This window comes from Berghia stephanieae, chromosome 9 (genome assembly GCF_034508935.2).
Source record: "Berghia stephanieae isolate SIO BIC M18660-M18661 chromosome 9, UCSD_Bste_1.3, whole genome shotgun sequence".
Taxonomy (NCBI): Eukaryota; Metazoa; Mollusca; class Gastropoda; order Nudibranchia; family Aeolidiidae; genus Berghia; species Berghia stephanieae.
Window position 1 is genome coordinate 40242691 of NC_088368.1, and position 22692 is coordinate 40265382.

The 22692-nt window shown below is 36.0% G+C and overlaps 1 protein-coding gene across 2 annotated transcripts in view; it reads right to left on the minus strand.

Annotated features, from left to right (window-relative positions):
* Positions 1 to 22528, minus strand: part of LOC144980244 (uncharacterized) — a 55909-nt gene extending 33381 nt beyond the window's left edge. Inside the window, exons 1-3 of one of the 2 annotated variants that reach the window (XM_078927858.1) lie at positions 22266 to 22528; positions 9102 to 9185; positions 8115 to 8430 (exon numbers count right to left, since the gene is read on the minus strand). In XM_078927858.1, the coding sequence (XP_078783984.1) occupies positions 8115 to 8291 (177 nt within the window). In that variant the 5' untranslated portion in view covers positions 8292 to 8430; positions 9102 to 9185; positions 22266 to 22528. Of the gene's footprint in view, positions 1 to 8114; positions 8431 to 9101; positions 9186 to 21795; positions 21834 to 22265 lie in introns of those variants that run through there. The other variant, XM_078927859.1, reaches the window with a different exon arrangement.
* Positions 22529 to 22692: the final 164 nt, after the last annotated feature.

Sequence of the window (22692 nt, forward strand, 5' to 3'; positions counted from 1 at the left end):
AATGTTTACAAATCATATGTTAAAAATGAAAAGAATAACAGTACATAAAAGAAAGAGGATTTACAATGGAAAACATATCCTCTTCCAATACTATAACTATCCATTTGACTGTTTCCCTCCCAGCCAAGGACTCCGGCCAAGGTCAGGACAAAACCAAGCAATCTCAGCCCGAGACAAAGACGGAAAGCAATTGGAAAACAGATAAAGGGGGATAGAAGACACAACAAGTACCTCCCTGTCCACTATAGGAGATGGGAATCCCTTCCAGTCGGCCACTTTGCATGTAATGCGAGTGCTCTACCAACTGAGCAATCCGGACCCTCCAACATTTATAACACTAGTCAAGATTTCAACACTTATCAGCAATATTAAAATCTATAATATATTCAATGATTGATAGGAAATCTTATCAGTTATAATATTCTCGTGTGAAAATTGTGTTAAGCGGTTGTCATAACAAGAGCATTATCAAGATTGTACGTGCGTGTCTGAATGAAATATTTCCCATGTACAATCCGTCATTTTGCTGCAAGAGAGCGTGCGATGTCCAGCAACCATTCAATTCATCTCTCAATCAATCAATCAGTCCTACAACCATTCAATTCATTAAGCAATCAATCAGACCAGCAACCATTCAATCGATAAACCAGCTCAGCAATCATTCAACCTTTTAACCAGTCAATCAGTCCTGCAACCATTCAATTCATTAAGCAATCAATCAGACCAGCAACCATTCAATCGATCAACCAGCTCAGCAACCATTCAACCTTTTAACCAGTTAATCAGTCCAGCAACCATTCAATTCATCTGCCAATCAATCAACCAGTCCATCAACCATTCAATCGATCAACCAATCAATCAATCAGTCCTATGACCATTCAATTCATCAAGCAATCAATCATTCCAGCAACCATTCAATCCATAAGCCAATCTATCAGTCCATCAACCATTCAATCTATAAACCATTTCAGCAACCATTCAATCCTTTAACCAGTCAATCGGTTCAACAACCTATCAATTCATTTATCAATCAATCAGTTCAGCAACCATTCAGTCATCAACCAGTCAACCAGTTCAGCAACCATTCAACCTTTTAAACAGTCAATCAGTTCAGCAACCATTCACTCCACCAACCTCTCAATTAGTCCAGCAACCATTCAACCCTTTAACCAGTCAACCTGTTCAGCAACCATTCAATCATTCAACCAGTTCAGCAACCATTCAATCCACCAACCCCTCAATCAGTTCAGCAACCATTAAATCCACCAATCTCTCAGTCACTCCAGCAACAATTCAATCCACCAACCTCTCAATCAGTCAATCAACCATTCAATTCATCAATCAATCAATAACTAGTCCAACAACTATTCAATCAGTTCAACAATCAATTAATCCATTCACGAATCAATCATCCCAGCAACCATTCAACCCATAAACCAATCTATCAGTCAGCAATCATTAAATCAATTAACTAACCAATCCATCAATCAATCTAGCAATTCATCATATAATCAACGAGTCCAGCGACCATTCAGTATGTTTAGTCTATGTATGGGATAACTGTGCGGCTATGTGGTCTACGTTATGATACTTGCTTTCGGATCGGAAGGTCCTGAGTTCGAGCAGGGCTCGGCGCATAGTTGAATCCTCGGAAAAGACTCTTAACACACATTCCCTCACTGTACTCGGGGGGTAAAAAGAGTACTTGGCCGTCAATAGCGTCGTCTCTGTCGGACAAATTGTGATATCTCCTAACAGGCGTCATACCTCGTTCTACATGTTACGTATTGCTGTTGGTCAGGGACCATCTGTAATATGGTTTGAACACATTAAGTGAATATTGCGCTGTATAAAAGCTCAGATTTATTTATCATTATAATTGACTATGCACAACTGAAGTACAAAAATAGACAAGGACTCCATTCATTCATTATTCATTGTACGTGGTTGTGAGAATGCCTTATTGTTCTCAATTTCAAAGAGGATTATACGGAGGGGTTCTGTGATATTTGAATCTCTTTAGTATTAAGGGATTACAAATATCTTTTATATAAAAATAAACTATTCATAGCGGTGCATTTGCCTTCTACGCCGCTGTTTCACGCTTGGTGCAATCTGCGTAAAGTGCAACGATGTTGCTCTTGTTTTGTTATTGTTGTTATTATAGTTTTGTTGTTGTTGTTGTTTTTATTTAATTATTGTTTACCTTTTATTAAGGGTCATTAAAACAATTAGACTTAATGAACTAAGCACACCGTTATCGTGCTAAATTGTTTTGTTTTTAAGGGTTTTACAGCGCTTGCAACATATTAAGGTCATATCATCGCCAGTAAAAAGGAAGAAGATGGGATAGTAAAAAGTTGTAGAATTACAATTAAAGCACCCGAGAAAAGGTAACACAAAGGGGAATTGGTTCAAATAGGGAACAGATGTAGATTTCAAGAGCACACTATCAAAGTACTTAGTCTGAGATCACCTAAAAGTCTCATCCAGACACAGGAACAGGTCCCCACTAAGAGGAATACACTCAAATGTTTACAAATAGAATATATATATATATATATATATATATATATATATATATATAATATATATATATATATATATATAATACATAATACAGTGCATAACAGAGAGATGATTTACAAGGAAAAAAATACCATCTCCCAAAACTAACTATACATTTGACTGCTTCCCTCCCAGCCAGGGTATCCGGCCAGAGCCAGGACAAAACCAAGTAATCTCATTCCAAGACAAAGACTGAAAGTATGTTGGAAAACAGACATGGGGGGATAGAAGACACAGTATGTATCTCCCTGCCCACTATGGGAGTTATCGTGCTAAAGATATGAAAAGTGTGTACGGGAACAGTAACGAAAGAATGACAATGGAAAGGTTTCGGATAGGAACAATACAGACATTATCCGTTTTGTTCCCAATGGAAATCTGACCATTATCACTCTTATCATTGGTATTTTCACGATGCCAAGGCTACAGGCATCCCCCCACAGCTCTCAACTTTTTGTATGGAAACAGTGAAATACAAGAAAATATTTGGCACATCAGCCCCAGCTTTAAGAGTTATGGACAAGATCCGAGACATTTAAATAGATCAATATTTATATGGTTAAAGATTAAAAAGTGTGTATGGAAACAGTCAGGAAAGATTGATAATGGAAAGGCTTCAAACATTGCCCGTTTTGTTCCCAATCGAAGCCTGCCCATTATCACTCTTATCATTGGTATTTTGTCACGATCCCGGGCTTCAGTCAGCCCCCTCCCCCCTCCTCACCGCCCCACAGCTCTCTACTCTTCGTATGGAAACAGTGAAATACAAGAAAATCTTTGGATCCCTAGAACCAGTTTTAAGAGTTGCTGACAAGAAAATAAAAATATTTCAGATTGAATGAAGCTCCAAGGAAAAAAAAGTAAGATCAAATTTATTAAACGAAGACAGACACTGTGGACGTTTGGGGTTTCCCCTTTATCAACTATGCACAAATAACGTTCAAAAATAGACAAGAACTCCATTCATTATAAGTGGTTGTGAGAATGCCTTGTTATTCTAAATATCAAAGTTATTTAGGATAATACGGAACGGTCCTTTGATATTTGAATCTCTTTAGTGTTAAGGGATTGAAAATATCTATTATATAAAAATAAACTATTCATAGCGGTACTTTTTGCTTCTACGCCGCTGTTTCACGCTTGGTGCAATCTGCGTAAAGTGTAACGATGTTGCTCTTGTTTTGTTATTGTTGTTATTATAGTTTTGTTGTTGTTTTTATTTAATTATTGTTTACTTTTTATTAAGGGTCATTAAAACAATTAGACTTAATGAACTAAGCACAACGTTATCGTGTTAAAGATATGAAAAGTGTGTACGGGAACAGTAACGAAAGAATGACAATGGAAAGGTTTCGGATAGGAACAATACAGACATTGTCCGTTTTGTTCCCAATGGAAATCTGACCATTATCACTCTTATCATTGGTATTTTCACGATCCCAGGCTACAGGCATCCCCCCACAGTTCTCAACTTTTTGTATGGAAACAGTGAAATAGAAGAAAATATTTGGCACATCAGCCCCAGTTTTAAGAGTTATGGACAAGATCCGAGACATTTAAATAGATCAATATTTATATGGTTGAAGATTAAAAAGTGTGTATGGAAACAGTCAGGAAAGATTGATAATGGAAAGGCTTCAAACATTGCCCGTTTTGTTCCCAATCGAAGCCTTCCCATTATCACTCTTATCATTGGTATTTTGTCACGATCCCGGGCTTCAGTCAGCCCCCCACCCCCTCAGCACCCCCCCCCCTTCGCTCTCTACTTTTCGTATGGAAACAGTGAAATACAAGAAAATCATTGGATCCCTAGACCCGGTTTTAAGAGTTGCTGACAAGAAAATGAAAATATTTCAGATTGAATGAAGCTCCAAGGAAAAAAAGTAAGATCAAATTTATTAAACGAAGACAGACACTGTGGACGTTTGGGGTTTCCCCTTTATCAACTATGCACAACTGACGTTCAAAAATAGACAAGGACTCCATTCATTATAAGTGGTTGTGAGAATGCCTTGTTATTCTAAATATCAAAGTTATTTAGGATAATACGGAACGGTCCTATGGTATTTGAATCTCTTTAGTGTTAAGGGATTGAAAATATCTATTATATAAAAAATAAACTATTCATAGCGGTACTTTTTGCTTCTACGCCGCTGTTTCACGCTTGGTGCAATCTGCGTAAAGTGTAACGATGTTGCTCTTGTTTTGTTATTGTTGTTATTATAGTTTTGCTGTTGTTGTTGTTGATTTTATTTAATTATTGTTTACCTTTTATTAAGGGTCATTAAAACAATTAGTTTTAATAAACTAAGCACACCGTTATCGTGCTAAATTGTTTTGTTTTTAAGGGTTTTACAGCGCTTGCAACACATTAAGGTCATATCATTGCCAGTAAAAAGGAAGAAAATGGGATAGTAAAAAGTTCTAGAATTACAATTAAAGCACCAGAGAAAAGGTAATACAAAGGGGAATTGGTTCAAATAGGGAACAGATATAGATTCCAAGTGCACACTATCAAAGTACTTAGTCTGAGATCACCTAAAAGTCTCATCCAGACACAGGAACAGGTCCCCACTAAGAGGAATACACTCAAATGTTTACAAATAGAATATATATAATACATAATACAGTGCATAACAGAGAGATGATTTACAAGGAAAAAAATATCATCTCCCAAAACTAACTATACATTTGACTGCCTCCCTCCCAGCCAGGGTATCCGGCCAGAGCCAGGACAAAACCAAGTAATCTCATTCCAAGACAAAGACTGAAAGTATGTTGGAAAACAGACATAGGGGGATAGAAGACACAGTATGTATCTCCCTGCCCACTATGGGAGTTATCGTGCTAAAGATATGAAAAGTGTGTACGGGAACAGTAACGAAAGAATGACAATGGAAAGGTTTCGGATAGGAACAATACAGACATTGTCCGTTTTGTTCCCAATGGAAATCTGACCATTATCACTCTTATCATTGGTATTTTCACGATGCCAAGGCTACAGGCATCCCCCCCACAGCTCTCAACTTTTTGTATGGAAACAGTGAAATACAAGAAAATATTTGGCACATCAGCCCCAGCTTTAAGAGTTATGGACAAGATCCGAGACATTTAAATAGATCAATATTTATATGGTTAAAGATTAAAAAGTGTGTATGGAAACAGTCAGAAAAGATTGATAATGGAAAGGCTTCAAACATTGCCCGTTTTGTTCCCAATCGAAGCCTGCCCATTATCACTCTTATCATTGGTATTTTGTCACGATCCCGGGCTTCAGTCAGCCCCCCCCCCCTCCTCACCGCCCCACAGCTCTCTACTCTTCGTATGGAAACAGTGAAATACAAGAAAATCTTTGGATCCCTAGAACCAGTTTTAAGAGTTGCTGACAAGAAAATGAAAATATTTCAGATTGAATGAAGCTCCAAGGAAAAAAAGTAAGATCAAATTTATTAAACGAAGACAGACACTGTGGACGTTTGGGGTTTCTCCTTTATCAACTATGCACAACTGACGTTCAAAAATAGACAAGGACTCCATTCATTATAAGTGGTTGTGAGAATGCCTTGTTATTCTAAATATCAAAGTTATTTAGGATAATACGGAACGGTCCTATGATATTTGAATCTCTTTAGTGTTAAGGGATTGAAAATATCTATTATATAAAAATAAACTATTCATAGCGGTACTTTTTGCTTCTACGTCGCTGTTTCACGCTTGGTGCAATCTGCGTAAAGTGTAACGATGTTGCTCTTGTTTTGTTATTGTTGTTATTATAGTTTTGTTGTTGTTGTTGTTTTTATTTAATTATTGTTTACTTTTTATTAAGGGTCATTAAAACAATTAGACTTAATGAACTAAGCACACCGTTATCGTTTTAAAGATATGAAAAGTGTGTACGGGAACAGTAACGAAAGAATGACAATGGAAAGGTTTCGGATAGGAACAATACAGACATTGTCCGTTTTGTTCCCAATGGAAATCTGACCATTATCACTCTTATAATTGGTATTTTCACGATCCCAGGCTACAGGCATCCCCCCACAGCTCTCAACTTTTTGTATGGAAACAGTGAAATACAAGAAAATATTTGGCACATCAGCCCCAGTTTTAAGAGTTATGGACAAGATCCGAGACATTTAAATAGATCAATATTTATATGGTTAAAGATTAAAAAGTGTGTATGGAAACAGTCAGGAAAGATTGATAATGGAAAGGCTTCAAACATTGCCCGTTTTGTTCCCAATCGAAGCCTGCCCATTATCACTCTTATCATTGGTATTTTGTCACGATCCCGGGCTTCAGTCAGCCCCCTCCCCCCTCCTCACCGCCCCACAGCTCTCTACTCTTCGTATGGAAACAGTGCAATACAAGAAAATCTTTGGATCCCTAGAACCAGTTTTAAGAGTTGCTGACAAGAAAATGAAAATATTTCAGATTGAATGAAGCTCCAAGGAAAAAAAGTAAGATCAAATTTATTAAACGAAGACAGACACTGTGGACGTTTGGGGTTTCCCCTTTATCAACTATGCACAACTAACGTTCAAAAATAGACAAGGACTCCATTCATTATAAGTGGTTGTGAGAATGCCTTGTTATTCTAAATATCAAAGTTATTTAGGATAATACGGAACGGTCCTATGATATTTGAATCTCTTTAGTGTTAAGGGATTGAAAATATCTATTATATAAAAATAAACTATTCATAGCGGTACTTTTTGCTTCTACGCCGCTGTTTCACACTTGGTGCAATCTGCGTAAAGTGTAACGATGTTGCTCTTGTTTTGTTATTGTTGTTATTATAGTTTTGTTGTTGTTGTTGTTTTTATTTAATTATTGTTTACCTTTTATTACGGGTCATTAAAACAATTAGATTTAATGAACTAAGCACACCGTTATCGTGCTAAATTGTTTTGTTTTTAAGGGTTTTACAGCGCTTGCAACACATTAAGGTCATATCAGCGCCAGTAAAAAGGAAGAAAATGGGATAGTAAAAAGTTCTAGAATTACAATTAAAGCACCAGAGAAAAGGTAACACAAAGGGGAATTGGTTCAAATAGGGAACAGATGTAGATTCCAAGACCACACTATCAAAGTACTTAGTCTGAGATCACATAAAAGTCTCATCCAGACACAGGAACAGGTCCCCACTAAGAGGAATACACTGAAATGTTTACAAATAGAATATATATAATACATAATACAGTGCATAACAGAGAGATGATTTACAAGGAAAAAAAATATCATCTCCCAAAACTAACTATACATTTGTTTTGAGAATTGCTGACAAGGTCATGAAAACTTTGCTGATTGAAACTTCAAGGAAACAAAATAACGTTAAGCGTTGAAACGTAAGATATAATTTATTAAAGGAAGACAGACACGGTGTATATGTTTCGGGTTTTTCCTTTATCAACCATGCACAATTGACGTTTAACAATACAAGGACTCCAATACACGTGGTTGTGAGAATGCCTTATTGATATCAATCTTAATACACTAAAACACAAACTTTCAATTTAATCCTTTTCTCAACAGGCAGCACTTACCTGGAAAACCGGTGTCAGCACCAAAGGTCCCTGGTAAGGCATGTTAGACGATGACATAGGTCCCATATTCGGAGCTGAAGACATGCTATTCGACCTCTGACCTCCAACAGCTTGGGGTGGTCCAGATCGACCCCCTTTCGCAGCAGGCTGGGTTGAACCTCGAATCCCAGATTGCATCTTGGCGGTGGTGAAGAAATATCAAAATTTTGGCGCGCTGTGTTCTTTTATTTCCTTCCGGTTTTTTCTACTTTCGATTTGATTTCTTTTGGAAGAATAACGTCGATCCGATCTATTGTCAATGTTATTTTATTTAAATCTGTGAATGGAAAAGAAAGTCTTAAGAACTTGAACTTTGATATTTCCTTGTTCGAGAAAACTAATCAAAAAGTTATAAATTTGGACTTTAAGTCAATTTTCTCTTTAAAAATTCTAAATTTGGTTTAATAAGTCAATTTTCTCTTAATATTCACACAGTTTTTGAACTTTGATATCCTTGTTCTTGGACACTACTTCACAAAAGTTCTAAATTTGGTTTAATGAGTTACATGTCTCTTTATATCCAACAAATATTGTATGAATATGATAATAGATACATGTAAAATGCCTCGAATAATGTACAAATAAACAAATTGGCTATATGGTCTAGTGGTGCGACACTCGCTTTCAAATCGAGAGGTCCCGGGTTCGAACCTGGCTCGTTCGGCGCATAGTTCAGTCCTTGGAGAAGGCTCTTTACTCACATTCTCTCACTTTACTCAGGTGTAAAATGAATACCTGGCCGTTAACAGCGTTGTCTCTGTCCGAAACAAAAATTGTAATATCGCCTAACAGGTGTCATCATGTCTCGTCCTAAATGTTAAATGTTGCTGTTGGCCATGAATCCCTTGTAAAGCGCTTTGAGCATGTTTAGTGATATTGCGCTATAAAAAAGCTCATTTTTTTAAATAACAAGGAAAAATGGATATCACAGTTTTCTGTTCTTTGTACCTGATTGATGTTTAAGAATTCTACATTCTGGATGTTGTTACAGTTGACTTGATTTTGTTATTCCTTGTTTTCATCTATAAATTCCTGATGAAACAAAAATAAAGTAAATCGACATTATATTATAATGAAAAAAAAATCAGGCGCTATCATTGTAATTGTTTGTTTGATTGATTGTTTGTTTTTAAAGGTTTTACGGCACTTGAAATACATTTAGATCATATCCGCGCCAGTTGTAGTCCTTCAGAGCAACATCAGGGCCCATGGAGCCGGAGTTTATCCCGGTTTCTATAGCTGAAACGGACAATAGAAATTTCTTGCTACCCTTTGGATAGGATGCTAGTCTATCGCAAAGAAGTTCCGCCAGATCTAACGGTCCCAGCTACCCAATCGCTGCTGGGTGGACAATGGGGTCAGAAATGTTTGTTTGGATGTGCCAGGGATTGATCTCGGTCCCTTTGCCTATGATGCGAGTGATCTACCAACTGAGCTATCGGGGTCAGCGCCAGTAAAAAAGGTTAAAATTGGATAGTAAAAATTGTCTAGATGTAAAATTAAAAGAACTTGAGGAAAAAGTAAGACAAAGGGGTAATGGTTCAAATAGGGAACATATGTAGATTCTAAGAGCACAGTATCAAAGTACTTAGTTTGAGATCACCTAAAAGTATCACCCAGATACCGGCACAAGATCCCATAAAGAGGTATACACTCAAATGTTAACAAATCATATGTTAAAAATAACAGTACATAACAAAGAGATGATTTACAAGGGATGAAAAACATCTCCCAAAACTATAGCTATACATTCAACTGTTCCCTCCCAGCCAAGGACTTCGGACAGGGTCAGGACAAAACCTGGTAATCTCATTAAAAGACAAAGACAGAAGGCAATTAGAAAACAGATACATGGGGATAGAAGACACAGCAAGTACCTCCCTGTCCACTATGGGAGGTCAGGACCCCCACCCAGATACAGGGGGGATAGAAGACACAGTAAGTGACACCCTGCCCACTATGGGAGGTCAGGAACCCCACCCAGATACAGGGGGATATAAGACATAGCAAGTACCTCCTTGCCCACTATAGGTGGTCAGGAACCCCGCCCAGACTATTATTGTAAGATCATTTTGAATACATTTTTTCCAATTTTGAAAAGTTGCAAAAATCTCTAGGGTTGAATGAGTTAAAAGGACGAGTTTTTCTGGTTAAAAATTTTAATACTTGTAATTCCAGAGTACGTCACGGCTATGCTTGCCTGTCACCGTTATAAACCCTAATAAAATGACCACCCGTTATTCCCTATTAAGGCAGTATTTCCTTTAGATCAACGTGCATACATATTTGCAGATTTGATAATCCAAATTGTTTGTTTTTAGAGGTTTTAGGTCGCTTGCAACACATTTAGGTTTGATCAACACCAGTAAAAAAAAAGAAGAAAATGGGATAGTTAAAAGTTCTAGAATTACCATTAAAGCACCCAAGAAAAGGTAAGACATATGTGAATTTGTTTAAATAGGAAACAGATGTAGATTCCGAGATCACACTACAGTGTACTAAGTTTGAGATAACCTAAAATGTCTCCTCCAGACACAAGCACAGGTCCCCGCCAAGAGGAACACATTCAGTTGTTTACAAATCATGCATATGTGACCCTTCGCCTCAAAACGATATTAAGTCTGGTTGATAAAGATGTTGAAAATTGAATTTATAGCCAGAAATATCAGACTTGTGTTGAGTTTATACGATTTACGAGTATTTAGGAGAATGGATACCATATTTCAGGGTGCTAATGCCAACAATTTCTATTTTTGACACGTTTTAACATTAAATTCGGCTTTTAAGCATCTGGTTCGTTCCGACATAATACCGTTTTGAGACGATGGGTCACATATGTAAAAGGGGAAAAATACAGTGCATAACAGAGAGATGCAAGACAAAAAAATACCATCTCCCAAAACTCTAACTATACATTCGATTGTTCCCTCCCAGCCAGGATATCTGGCCACTACCAGGTAATCTCATTCCAAGATAATAGGGGGATAGAAGACACAGTAAGTACCCCCCTGTCCACTATGGGAAAACGCACGGCTATGATTGCATGTCACCGTTATCAACCCTAATAATATGACCACCCATTATTCTCCATAAACCCCCTCTTTACCAACTATAGGAAAATCGTCACATTCGTTACGATAATATAACCAACATTTTTCTTATTCAAATTTATCTTCTACGTCATAAAATTGAAAGAAAATAAACAGTGTGTTGTAGAGCATGTTTTGCTGAATAAATTATGTATCGCAAGAATTTTACTGTTATTATGCCTGAGTGATAACAAATCTATTTTGTGTTAGTCGGGTGTGATGTTTTGGGGAACATGTTGAAAATGGCTGGTAAGGAGAAGGTTAAGGCAGTATTTCCTTTAGATCAACGTGTATACATATATGCAGGTCTGATAACCCAAATTGTTGTGGTCTCACTCATTGCAGTGGAAATAACACTCAAAACAACGCAAAATATTTTCCATTACAACACAGTGTTAAAATGAGCCCCTAAAAATGCGTCCTGTTATCACATCTGCCGATATATTCGAATTGCCTGCAGTCTATTTTGATAAAAGTGCATCCTTTTATTTATTAAGCCTTAGTAGTAGCGCATGGCTACACCTCCAAATGTATTTTGTCAACCCAGCTTCTAAAGTCTTCCTCCGCCCTAAAGATGGTTTCGTAGCCACCTTCAAGTTTAGTGACTGGACAGTGGAGGACGATGTAATCGCTGGTCTCTGGGGCTGCCTGACATTTCTGGCAGGTATCAATGTTTCCAAGTTTCCATCTGCACATATTTGATGCAGTTCTGCCATGTCCAGTTAAGAGGCGATTTGAGGAAGTCCAGTATTTCCTGGCGTTATTGAATGCCTTTATAGGCGGGAATAAATGTGACCCACCGCATCTATACAGCAATGTTTTGGGATAGGGCCAACGTGTTATTATTTGCAGGTCTGACAACCTAATTTGCGACGCATGATATCCTTGTTGTAACGGAAAGACACTCAAGCATAAGCAAAATATTGTTCATTACAAAAAATGTTAAAACAAGACCATATTTCTGCCTCGTTATCAGACCTGCAAAAATGTGTACCTAGTATAGGCAACCACTGAAAACTGAATTAAAGTTAAAGTAAAACAAATGGCACGTAATATATGTTTTTTTCTCTGTATTTTAAAAATGACAAATATAAAATAAATAGATGTTACCAAAAACAAATATTATTCTACCTCCCTCCATATATAGTAATAGGTAGTGATATCAAGTTTACTTAAATAATTTGTGACGTCAGATTACAGCGTTAAAATCACTAAAATTAGGATTAATAATAATAATAATAATAATAATAATATTAATAATAATAATAATAATAATAATAATAATAATAATAATAATAATAATAATACTAATAATAATTAAAAATAATATTAATAATAATAATGATGATGATGATGATGATAATGATGGTATGATGATGATGATGATGATGATGATGATGATGATGATGATGATGATGATGATGATGATGATGATGATAACAAATATGGCGCGCAGTCTCTATGGACGCTTGCCGTGAATGAGTGCGTCACTTCGAGTTTGTCAGTATATTTCTATTATCCAGTTAGTAATCTGCCTGCCTAAATCTCTGTCTAGTGCAAGCGTTCTTAGCTTCTTCATAATGTCATCATGTGTGTTAAGGTGCTGAGGATATTTCCTTGTGTTGCTGAAATAATTTCTTCGGTTGTTGCTTCTAAAAAAAATTAGGATAGGAGGGGGGGGGGGGGGGATAATGATAATATCGGCTTAACAGTAACCTACCCTACAAATTGGTGTGGAACTGGTGGTTATTGTCCACGTAATACCGTTATCGGCCCCCATAAAATGACCTCCCATTATTCCTAAACCACTCGCCGCCATTGATTCTGCCACCACAGACTTGTCAACGAGATTGGACTGGATAATAATAATTTGTTACGGCTATTGTCGAGATTGTCTAGGAATCTGGGAGAAAAGTTTAACCCTTTAACAGTTGAGAAAGAAAGAGAGGGATGTATATATATATATATATATATATATATATATATATATATATATATATATATATATAGAGAGAGAGAGAGAGAGAGAGAGAGAGAGAGAGGAGAGAGAGAGAGAGAGAGATGTGTATTATTATTATTATTATTATTATTATTATTATTATTATTATTATTATTATTATTATTATTATTATCATTACCTAGCCATTAACAGCTCTGTCTATATCGAGAAAAAAATGTATTATCGCCGAACAGGCGTCATGTTTCGTCCTACATGTTTAGTGCTTCTGTTAGCTAGTGACCCCGTGGAAAGTGATTTGAGCATGTTTAGTGGATATTGCGCTATAAAAATGATCACGCTTTTTCTTATACAACAAAGCATCTATTCAATTTTTTTTCAGACAGAGACAACGCTTTTAACACTCGCTTTACACCCGAGTTCGGTGAGAGAATACGAGTAAAGAGCCTTTTCCAAGGACTCAACTATGCGCCGAGCGAGCGAGGCTCAACCCCAGGACCTTCCGATCCGAAAGCGGGTGTCTTACCACAAGACCGCATAGCCACACATTAAACTCGGAGACCACATAGCCGCACATTAACCCTATCCTTACCAATTATAGGAAAATCGTCAAAAATCGTTACGATACAACCAACATTTTTCTTTTTCAAATTACTTTTGCACATCTTAAAATTTATATAAAATGAACAGTGTGTTGTAGGGCATGTTTTTAAAAGAAATTATGTATGGCAAGAATTTTACTGCTATTGCGTTTAAATGATAATAAAATATATTTCTGTGTTGGTTGAGTGTGAAGTTTAGCGGAAAATCCTGAAAATCGCTGGTAAGGAGAGATTTAAACTAAACCGTAGCCGTCGTTAACTTACACTGACCAAAAATGACGTCCAAAGACAAGTTTTTAGCCACAATCGAAAACAAATCGTGAGTTGTCTTAACTAGTTTAACCAATGGAATCACTTGTTTTCGTGAGCTCTACTAACGACAACTCACTAGACGCTGCACAAACCTTGAAAATGACGTCAAATTGTAAGTCCTAGAGGGTTCTGGTGTCGGGCCGTAGCTATCGTTATGTTATAGCCTGACATTGAAATCCAAAAGGACTGGCAGTTTCACGTCATTATTTGTTTTTGTTTTTTTGCACAGCCTATTGAGTTGTCGTTAGTATTGCTCATGGAAACAAATTATTTCATTGGTTCAACTATTGAATACAACTCACGATTTGTTTTCTTTTGTGGCAAAAGACTGGCATTTTGACGTCATTTTTGGTCAGTGTCAGGCCATAACTTTACGAAGGCCACGATCAGGTTGTGTGTTAACGATGGCTCCGGTTAAACTCGTGCCCTGGCTGTAAAGAGTTAATTTAGTACGGCTATTGTCTCGCAGCGCGTTTATAAACGGTGGAGAAACTTAATAAAGTGGAGGGGTTTGGACGCCACGATCGATCTATTGGTGAACTCATCGATTGATCTTTTATCGACCAGGCGTCACCTGTTTATTGGATAGATTGGCCATTTAGATATAGGGGAGTTGTGGGCCTTTCTCTCTCTCTCTCTCTCTCTCTCTCTCTCTCTCACTATCTTTCTCTCTCTCTCTCTCTATCTATCTCTCTCTATATATTTTTCTATCTATCGCTCTATAGCTATATCTCTCTCTCTATCTATCTGTCTATCTATCTTTCTATAGCTCTCTCTCTCTCTCTCTCTCTCTCTCTCTCTCTCTCTCTCTCACTTCTTCTTCTTCTTCTTCTTCTTCTTCTTCTTCTTCTTCTTCTTCTTCTTCTTATTATTATTAATTATTAATTTTATTATTATTATTATTATTATTATTATTATTATTATTATTATTATTATTATTATTATTATTATTATTATTATTATTATATTATATTATTATTATTATTATTATTATTATTATTATTATTATTATTATTATTATTATTATTATTATTATTAAAATAAAATTATTATTATCAGTATAATTATTATTATCATCATCATCATCATCATCATCATCATCATCATCATCATTATTATTATTATTATTATTATTATTATTATTATTGTTATTATTATTATTATTATTATTGTTATTATTATTATTTTTATTATTATTATTATTATTATTATTATTATTATTATATTATTATTATTATTATTATCTATTATTATTATTATTATTATTATATTATTATTATTATTATTATTATTATTATTATTATTATTATTATTATTATTATTATTATTATTATTATTATTATATATTATTATTATTATTAGTGTATTATTATTATTATCATTGATATTATTATTATTATTATTAGTTTATTATTATTATTATTATTATTTATTATTTATTATTATTATTATTATTATTATTATTATTATTATTATTATAGGTTTATTATTATATTCGTTAAAAACTCAATATCTCTCAAGCTTAAATTATAGAAAGCTTTGAGGAGATTTAATTCAGCTTTAAAAAATTGTTCATTCTGTGTATGATGTGGTTCTAATAGTACTTTTTACCCTCTTTTATTATGCAATATCATTATAACCTGTTTGAACCCTGCCTCTATATCAATGTCCATCTATCTATTGCTACACACACACACACACACACACATATATATATATATATATATATATATGTGTGTGTGTGTGTGTGTGTGTGTGTGTGTGGTTGAAGGGAAATTAGCTGGCATCACGTAGGGTGCTCGACAATTTCTTGGAGCGAATCATTTAGAGCTCAAGGACGTCAATTTCGTTCCATCTATTGTTTTTTAAAACAAAACAAAACAAAACTAACTACACTTGCACCCATTCAACAACTTACTTATGAATTTGTAAATGCTGCTCTCTACCTGCTCGTACGTCTCCAGCCTCGGGTTAGAATCTCGCTTTTTTTTTAATGTAAGCTTTCATATAGAGCAATATCAACAAAATGTGTTCAAAGCGCTTTACAAAGTGTCACTGACCAACAGCAAAACTTAACATGTAGAACAAAACATGATGGTGTCTGTCAGGCGAAATTACAAATATTTTTATTCTGACAGATTCAACTCTCTCAAATGGCCAGGTACTCATTTTACACCGGAGAGAATGAGAATGTGAGTAAAGAGACTTTTCCAAGGACTCAACTATGCGCCGAGCGAGGCTCGAACCCAGGACCTTCCGATCCGAAAGCGAGTGTCATACCACTAGACCACATAGCCGCTGAAAGGCCTGAAACATCGATTTAGACTGACTCCAACATCGTGGTAAATATTACAATAATATATATATATATATATATATATATATATATATATATATATATATATATATATATATATATACATATTTATCTATTGATTATGAATCGCACCATAAAAAAAAAATCCAAAAGAAAAAAAACAAGAGCAAAACAAAAACAAATCCAAAGCAAAACAAGTATATAAACCACAAAAAAAACCCCATTAAACTTAACCACACTTGAACCCAACTCGATAAATAATCTATCTGTGTTCTTTACTAGCTAGTCTCATCTCTAATTAGCCTCAGGTTAGACAGACGCTGTCTAGGCGTTTGGTTGTTCGATTTTATTTCACTCAAATACAAAATCTGTTAGCTCTTGCTATACATACTTTTTTAGTTGTTGAACGAGCTCCTCAACACAGGGTAAATATACTTTAACTATAGCAACATTCTTATTCAAATATTATGATGTACAAAAGGAATTAGAATGAGAAAAATGCTGGCTGCATCGTAACGAATGTGACGATTTTCTTATGGGTGGTAAGGAGAGGGTTAATGCTTTAGACTCCGTCAATGATTTCATTCCCAAACATCAAATGTGTATCGACCAGCAATTTGGCGTTCGTTTATCGATGAAGAGGGTTTGAGTTAATGGAGCGTTATCACTTGGTGAGTTGTATTATTATAACAATGAGCCCATAAGGAATATTGGGTTATCTGACCTACAAATCAGTGCACGTTAGGTTGTAACAGAAGGCAAATGAAACTGCACTTTAAAATAAATATTTAAATATATTTAGTAGATATGTGTTGCTGTTATTTGTTTAGCTAAAATAAAAACTCACAACATTCGCCAGCCGAATATATAGATAGTTCGAAGTTGACGTCACTCAGGTCTTTGTTATTGTTTTTTTGCCATCCGCGTGTATGAGTAATTCTCACTAAACTATATTAACCAGACTATAAACGATCATGGTTACACATAATTTTGTGTGTTGGTCCGTCATACTTCCGGATGGCAATGTTGTGAACTTCTTAGCCAAGCACATACTATCGATACAACTGTGCGTAATCTTTAAAGATGATAGTCTGATTGATAGGATTTAGTGAGAGCTACTTATAAAGCAGGCTGGATAAAGACAACAACAACAACAAACTGAATGGCGTCAATTTCGTTCTTTCTATCGACCCATTTGTGTTTATTTCATTATCATTTTTATTGTTTTTATTATTATTATTATTATTATTATTATTATTATTATTATTATTATTATTATTATTATTATTATTATTATTATTATTATTATTATTATTATTATTATTATTGTTTTTTATTATTATTATTATTATTATTGTTATTATTATTATCATTATTATTATTATCATCATTATTATTATTATTATTATTATTATTATTATTATTATTATTATTATTATCATTATCATTATTATTATTATCATTATCATTATTATTATTACTATTATTATTATCAAAGTTTATAGATTGTGTTTTCAAAACAGACAAATAAATACGACAAACAAAAAACACATCAATTAAAACTGAGTAATTCGATTCCAACAGGATAATAAATAAACGAAGAGGATTTTCGGACATTAACACATCAATACGATAACAATAGCCACAGAATTACACAAAACGTTTGTCTGGAAATATATGGCCATTTGATTTTGATTTCCTAGCTTACTGCGTAGCTATCGTTAAGTTATTACGAAGTTGACGTCACTCATGTCTTTGTTATTAGTTCTTGCCATCCGGGGTAATGAGTAATTCTCACAAAACTGTAATAGCCAGACTATAAACTTTCAAGGTTACACATAATTTTGTGTGTTTGTCCAGTATACTTCCGGATGGCAATGTTGTGAGCTTCTTAGCTAGCGCATGCTATCTATGGCCTCACAATGAGACTCAAACGGACTGGTCTTTTGACGTCATTATTTGGTTTTTGCACCGCCTAGTGAGTTGTCGTTAGTGGTGCTCATGGAAACAACTGGTCCGAATGGTTGAACTATTGAATACAACTCAGGATTTGTTTTCTTTTGTGGCCAAAGACTGGTCTCTTGACGTCATTTTATGGTCAGTTACAGCGTAGCCATAGTTAACATATTATATAGATAGAATGCGCTTGGCCAAGGAGTTCACAACATTGCCATCCGGAAGTATAACGGACCAACACACAAACTCTGTGTAACCATGAACTTTTATAGTCTGGTTAATACAGTTTAGTGAGAACAACTCACAAACGCGGATGGCAAAAACAATAACAAAGGCCTGAGTGACGTCATCTGCATACTATCTATAGCCTGACACCAGAACCGTAGACATCGTTAACTTATAGCCTGACTCTGACCAAAAAATGACGCCAAAGAGAAGTCTTTGGCCCACAAGAAAAAAAAAACGATCAAGAGTTATATTCAATAGTTTAATCAATTTAGTCGCTTGTTTCCATGAGCACTACTAACGACAACTCATCAGGCGGTGCAATAAACAAATAATGACGTCAAAAGACCAGTCCTTTTGGGTCTCAGTGCGTAGCCATCGTAAAGTTATAGCCTGACACTGACCAAAACATGACGTCAAAATGCCAGTCTTTTGCCACAAAAGAAAACAAATCGTGAGTTATATTCAATAGTTCAACCAATTTAGTCGCTTGTTTCCATGAGCACTACTAACGACAACTCACTAGGCGGTGCAATAACCAAATAATTACGTCAAAAGACCTGTCCTTTTGGGTCTCAGTGCGTAGCCATCGTAAAGTTATAGCCTGACACTGACCAAAACATGACGTCAAAATGCCAGTCTTTTGCCACAAAAGAAGACAAATCGTGAGTTATATTCAATAGTTCAACCAATTTTGTCGCGTGTTTCCATGAGCACTACTAACGACAACTCACTAGGCGGTGCAATAACCAAATAATGACGTCAAAAGACCAGTCGTTTTGGGTCTCAGTGCGCAACCATCGTTATGTGACACTGAAACCCAAAAATTCTGGCATACATTCTGATCACATGACATTTGAAAAAGTTCTAGCCAGCATGAAGAATAAAAAGTACCGATTTTCTTTGTTTCGAACCGAGCTGCTCGTTGCTGTGCGACGTGTTATCAGACTATTGAATCCTATTACCATTGTCCGTTTCAAGCTATAGGGAATGAGATTAGCGGAAGGGCAGCGTCCCTTGATTGGACGAAGTTATTTGTAAATGGCTTTTTGTGCGGCTATGTGGTCTGGTGGTATGACACTCGCTTTCGGATCGGTCCTGGGTTCGCGCCTGTTAGGCGATATTACAATTTTTAGGACAAAGACAACGCTGTTAACGATCAGGTACTCATTTTACAGCTGAGTACGGTGAGAGAATGTGAGTAAAGAGCCTTTTCCAAGGACTCAATATGCGCCGCCCGGGACTCGAACCCAGGATCTTCCGATCCAAAGGCGAGTGTCATACTATTCGATCACATAGCCGCACATAACAATTTGGGTTATTAGATTTACAAATGGATGCTTTTTTTTGTTTTTGTTTTTAGGGGTTTTACGGCGCTTGCAACACATAAAGTTTATATGACTTAATAACCCTGGTACACTCTTATACAGAGGAATTTAGATAGTAATCATTGATATCTACATATTCGCTGCCTGTAATTATGGGTCATCGCACAGGAGCGATCTATATTCATGTTTTTGTCCAACAGAGTCATCGATCACATGATTTTTCGATATCCAACGATTGGATAATTCTTAAATGTAAACACGCAGCTTTGTTTATGAAAGTTGTAAACATATTATCAGTAACGAAAGAGTGAAAATGGAGAGGCTTCGTATGGGGATAAAACAGATAATGGACGACAAAATTGTCTGTTTTGTTGCCATACGAAGCCTCTTCATTTTCACTCATTCGTTAGTATTTTCACGATCACCGGCTTCAGGCAGCCCCGACCGTTTTTGAAACAGATCAGTGTGCCATGCTGAAAAAATAACCAATCGTGATGTTAGATATTTCAAAACCTGTGATAACTTTTCACTACGTGGGTCACTTTGAGCATATTTTGCAATGTGACCAACGACCTCGAGCACACGGAAAGGTAATAATATAGATCATCCCCATTTAACCAGGCGATTTTTGACCAATCAAAACATGGAATTTGTGACACACCTTCACACGTGCTCGGACAAACATAGTTGTTTATAAATAATGAACCGAATTTCAGCCTGCATGGACTAGGGGATCGAACCTAAGAGCTCCTGATTGCCGATCAGACGCGCTACCAATAACACCACAGAGATTGCATATTGATCTAGTAGTATTTGAATTATCATTTAAATGTTCAAGTCAATCCGAAAAAAGAATTTTATCTAGATAGATAAATGTTACAGTGAATGACATAATCAGTCGTATGGTGAAAAGGTTTGAAATGAGATATTATTGTCAAGTTTAGTTAGAAGGTCAATTTTTAAAAAAATCAGAAATGAGTTCTCTTTTAAAGAATTAATAAATCAACCCTTGGTGTACATCTCCAGGAAATACCAAAGCTTCATTTTACTTCTAAATATTTTTTGCAGCTAGTCAAGTTGAAAAGGTAAGAAATTTGAGAAAAGTTGCTAGATACCTTTCCCACACATCTGACCATAACTTCATGAAAAATCACTCGATTTACTTCAAATAAAGATTATAATGCTTTGGGGAGCATATTATATTTCATAAAATGCAAAAAATAATGCAATCCAAAATTGTCACCTTCCGACTGGTTATGTCATGCAATGACACAAATAGACAAAGCTAATCACTGTCGTATAGAATGAAAATCACACAAGTTTTACTTCGAAAGTCTTGTCAAATGTGGAAAAAAGGGTGGAGAAGGATGAGGTGATAGGGAGGGTGAGAGGGAGAGAGGGCGGGAGAGGGAGAGAGGAGAGAGAGAGAGAGGAGAGAGAGAGAGAGGAGAGAGAGAGGGGAGAGGGAGAGAGAGAGAATGAGGGAAGGGGAGAGGGAGAGATAGATAGATAGCTGGATTGATAGATTGGCAGACAGAGAGAGAGAGAGAGAGAGAGAGAGGGAGAGAGAGAGGGAGAGAGAGAGGGAGAGATAGATAGATAGAGAGAGAGAGGGAGAGAGAGAGAGAGAGAGAAAGTGGGAGAGATAGAAAGATAGATAGATAGATAGATTGAGATTTATGTATGTAAATCTCCAGTAGATCTTTTGGAACTGAATTTCCATTTCACACGTTACAGATCACCAGCAAAGCGTCCTTAATGTACTAAAAATTGCTCTAGTAGTATTTGAAATATCACACACAAGTACAAATCAATCCGAATAACGAATTGATTTTAGATAAATAAAAATAACTTACTGTTTGTCTTATAGAAAATCACACCTTGTAGAAAATCACACAAGTTTTACTACGCAAGGTGCAAAGAGAGTGGTGAAGAAGGAGGTGATAGAGAGAGGGAGGGAGAGAGAGAGAGAGAGTAGAGATAGAGAGAGAGAGGGGAGAGAAAGAGGGGGGGAGAAGAGAGAGATTGATAGACAGCAATAAATAGAAAGAGAGAGAAAGGGAGAGAGAGAGAGAGAGAGGAGAGAGAGAGGAGAGAGAGAGAGAGGAGAGAGAGAGGAGAGAGAGGAAGAGAGAGAGAGAGAGTTTATGTAAATCTCCAGCGGACCTTTTAGAACTGAATTTCCATTTCATACGTTACAGATCACCAGGTAAGCGTCCTGATTGTACTAAAAATGCTCTAGTAATATTTGAAATATCACACAGAAGTACAAATCAATCCGAATAACGAATTGATTCTTGATAAAAAAATAGACAAAATAACTTACTGTTTGTCTTATAGAATATCACACCTTATAGAAAATCACACAAGTTTTACCACGAAAAAACACGGTCCTGTTAGAGATTAGAAACCACACGAACACTTATTATTATTATTATTAATATGAAAGTGATCTAACGTCATGTTCCAATTCTCTATGACATTGTATGTGTATGTGTATGTGTTTGTGTATGTGTGCGTGCGTATAAGTGAACTGTAATCATATAGACAGTCAATGGAAATGAATGGGGAAGGCATAATAGTTTGTCATCGTTAGCGAGCGAGGACTAGCGATAGGAGAGGCGGTTTGTTTCTTGGATTGATCGGAACGCTTGGTATTGGTGGAAGGAATGGGGGGGGGGGGGAAGGGGAGGAGGGGTAGGGGGTGGGGTGGGGGCAAGAGAGAAAGAGAGAGAGAGAGAGAGAGAGAGAGA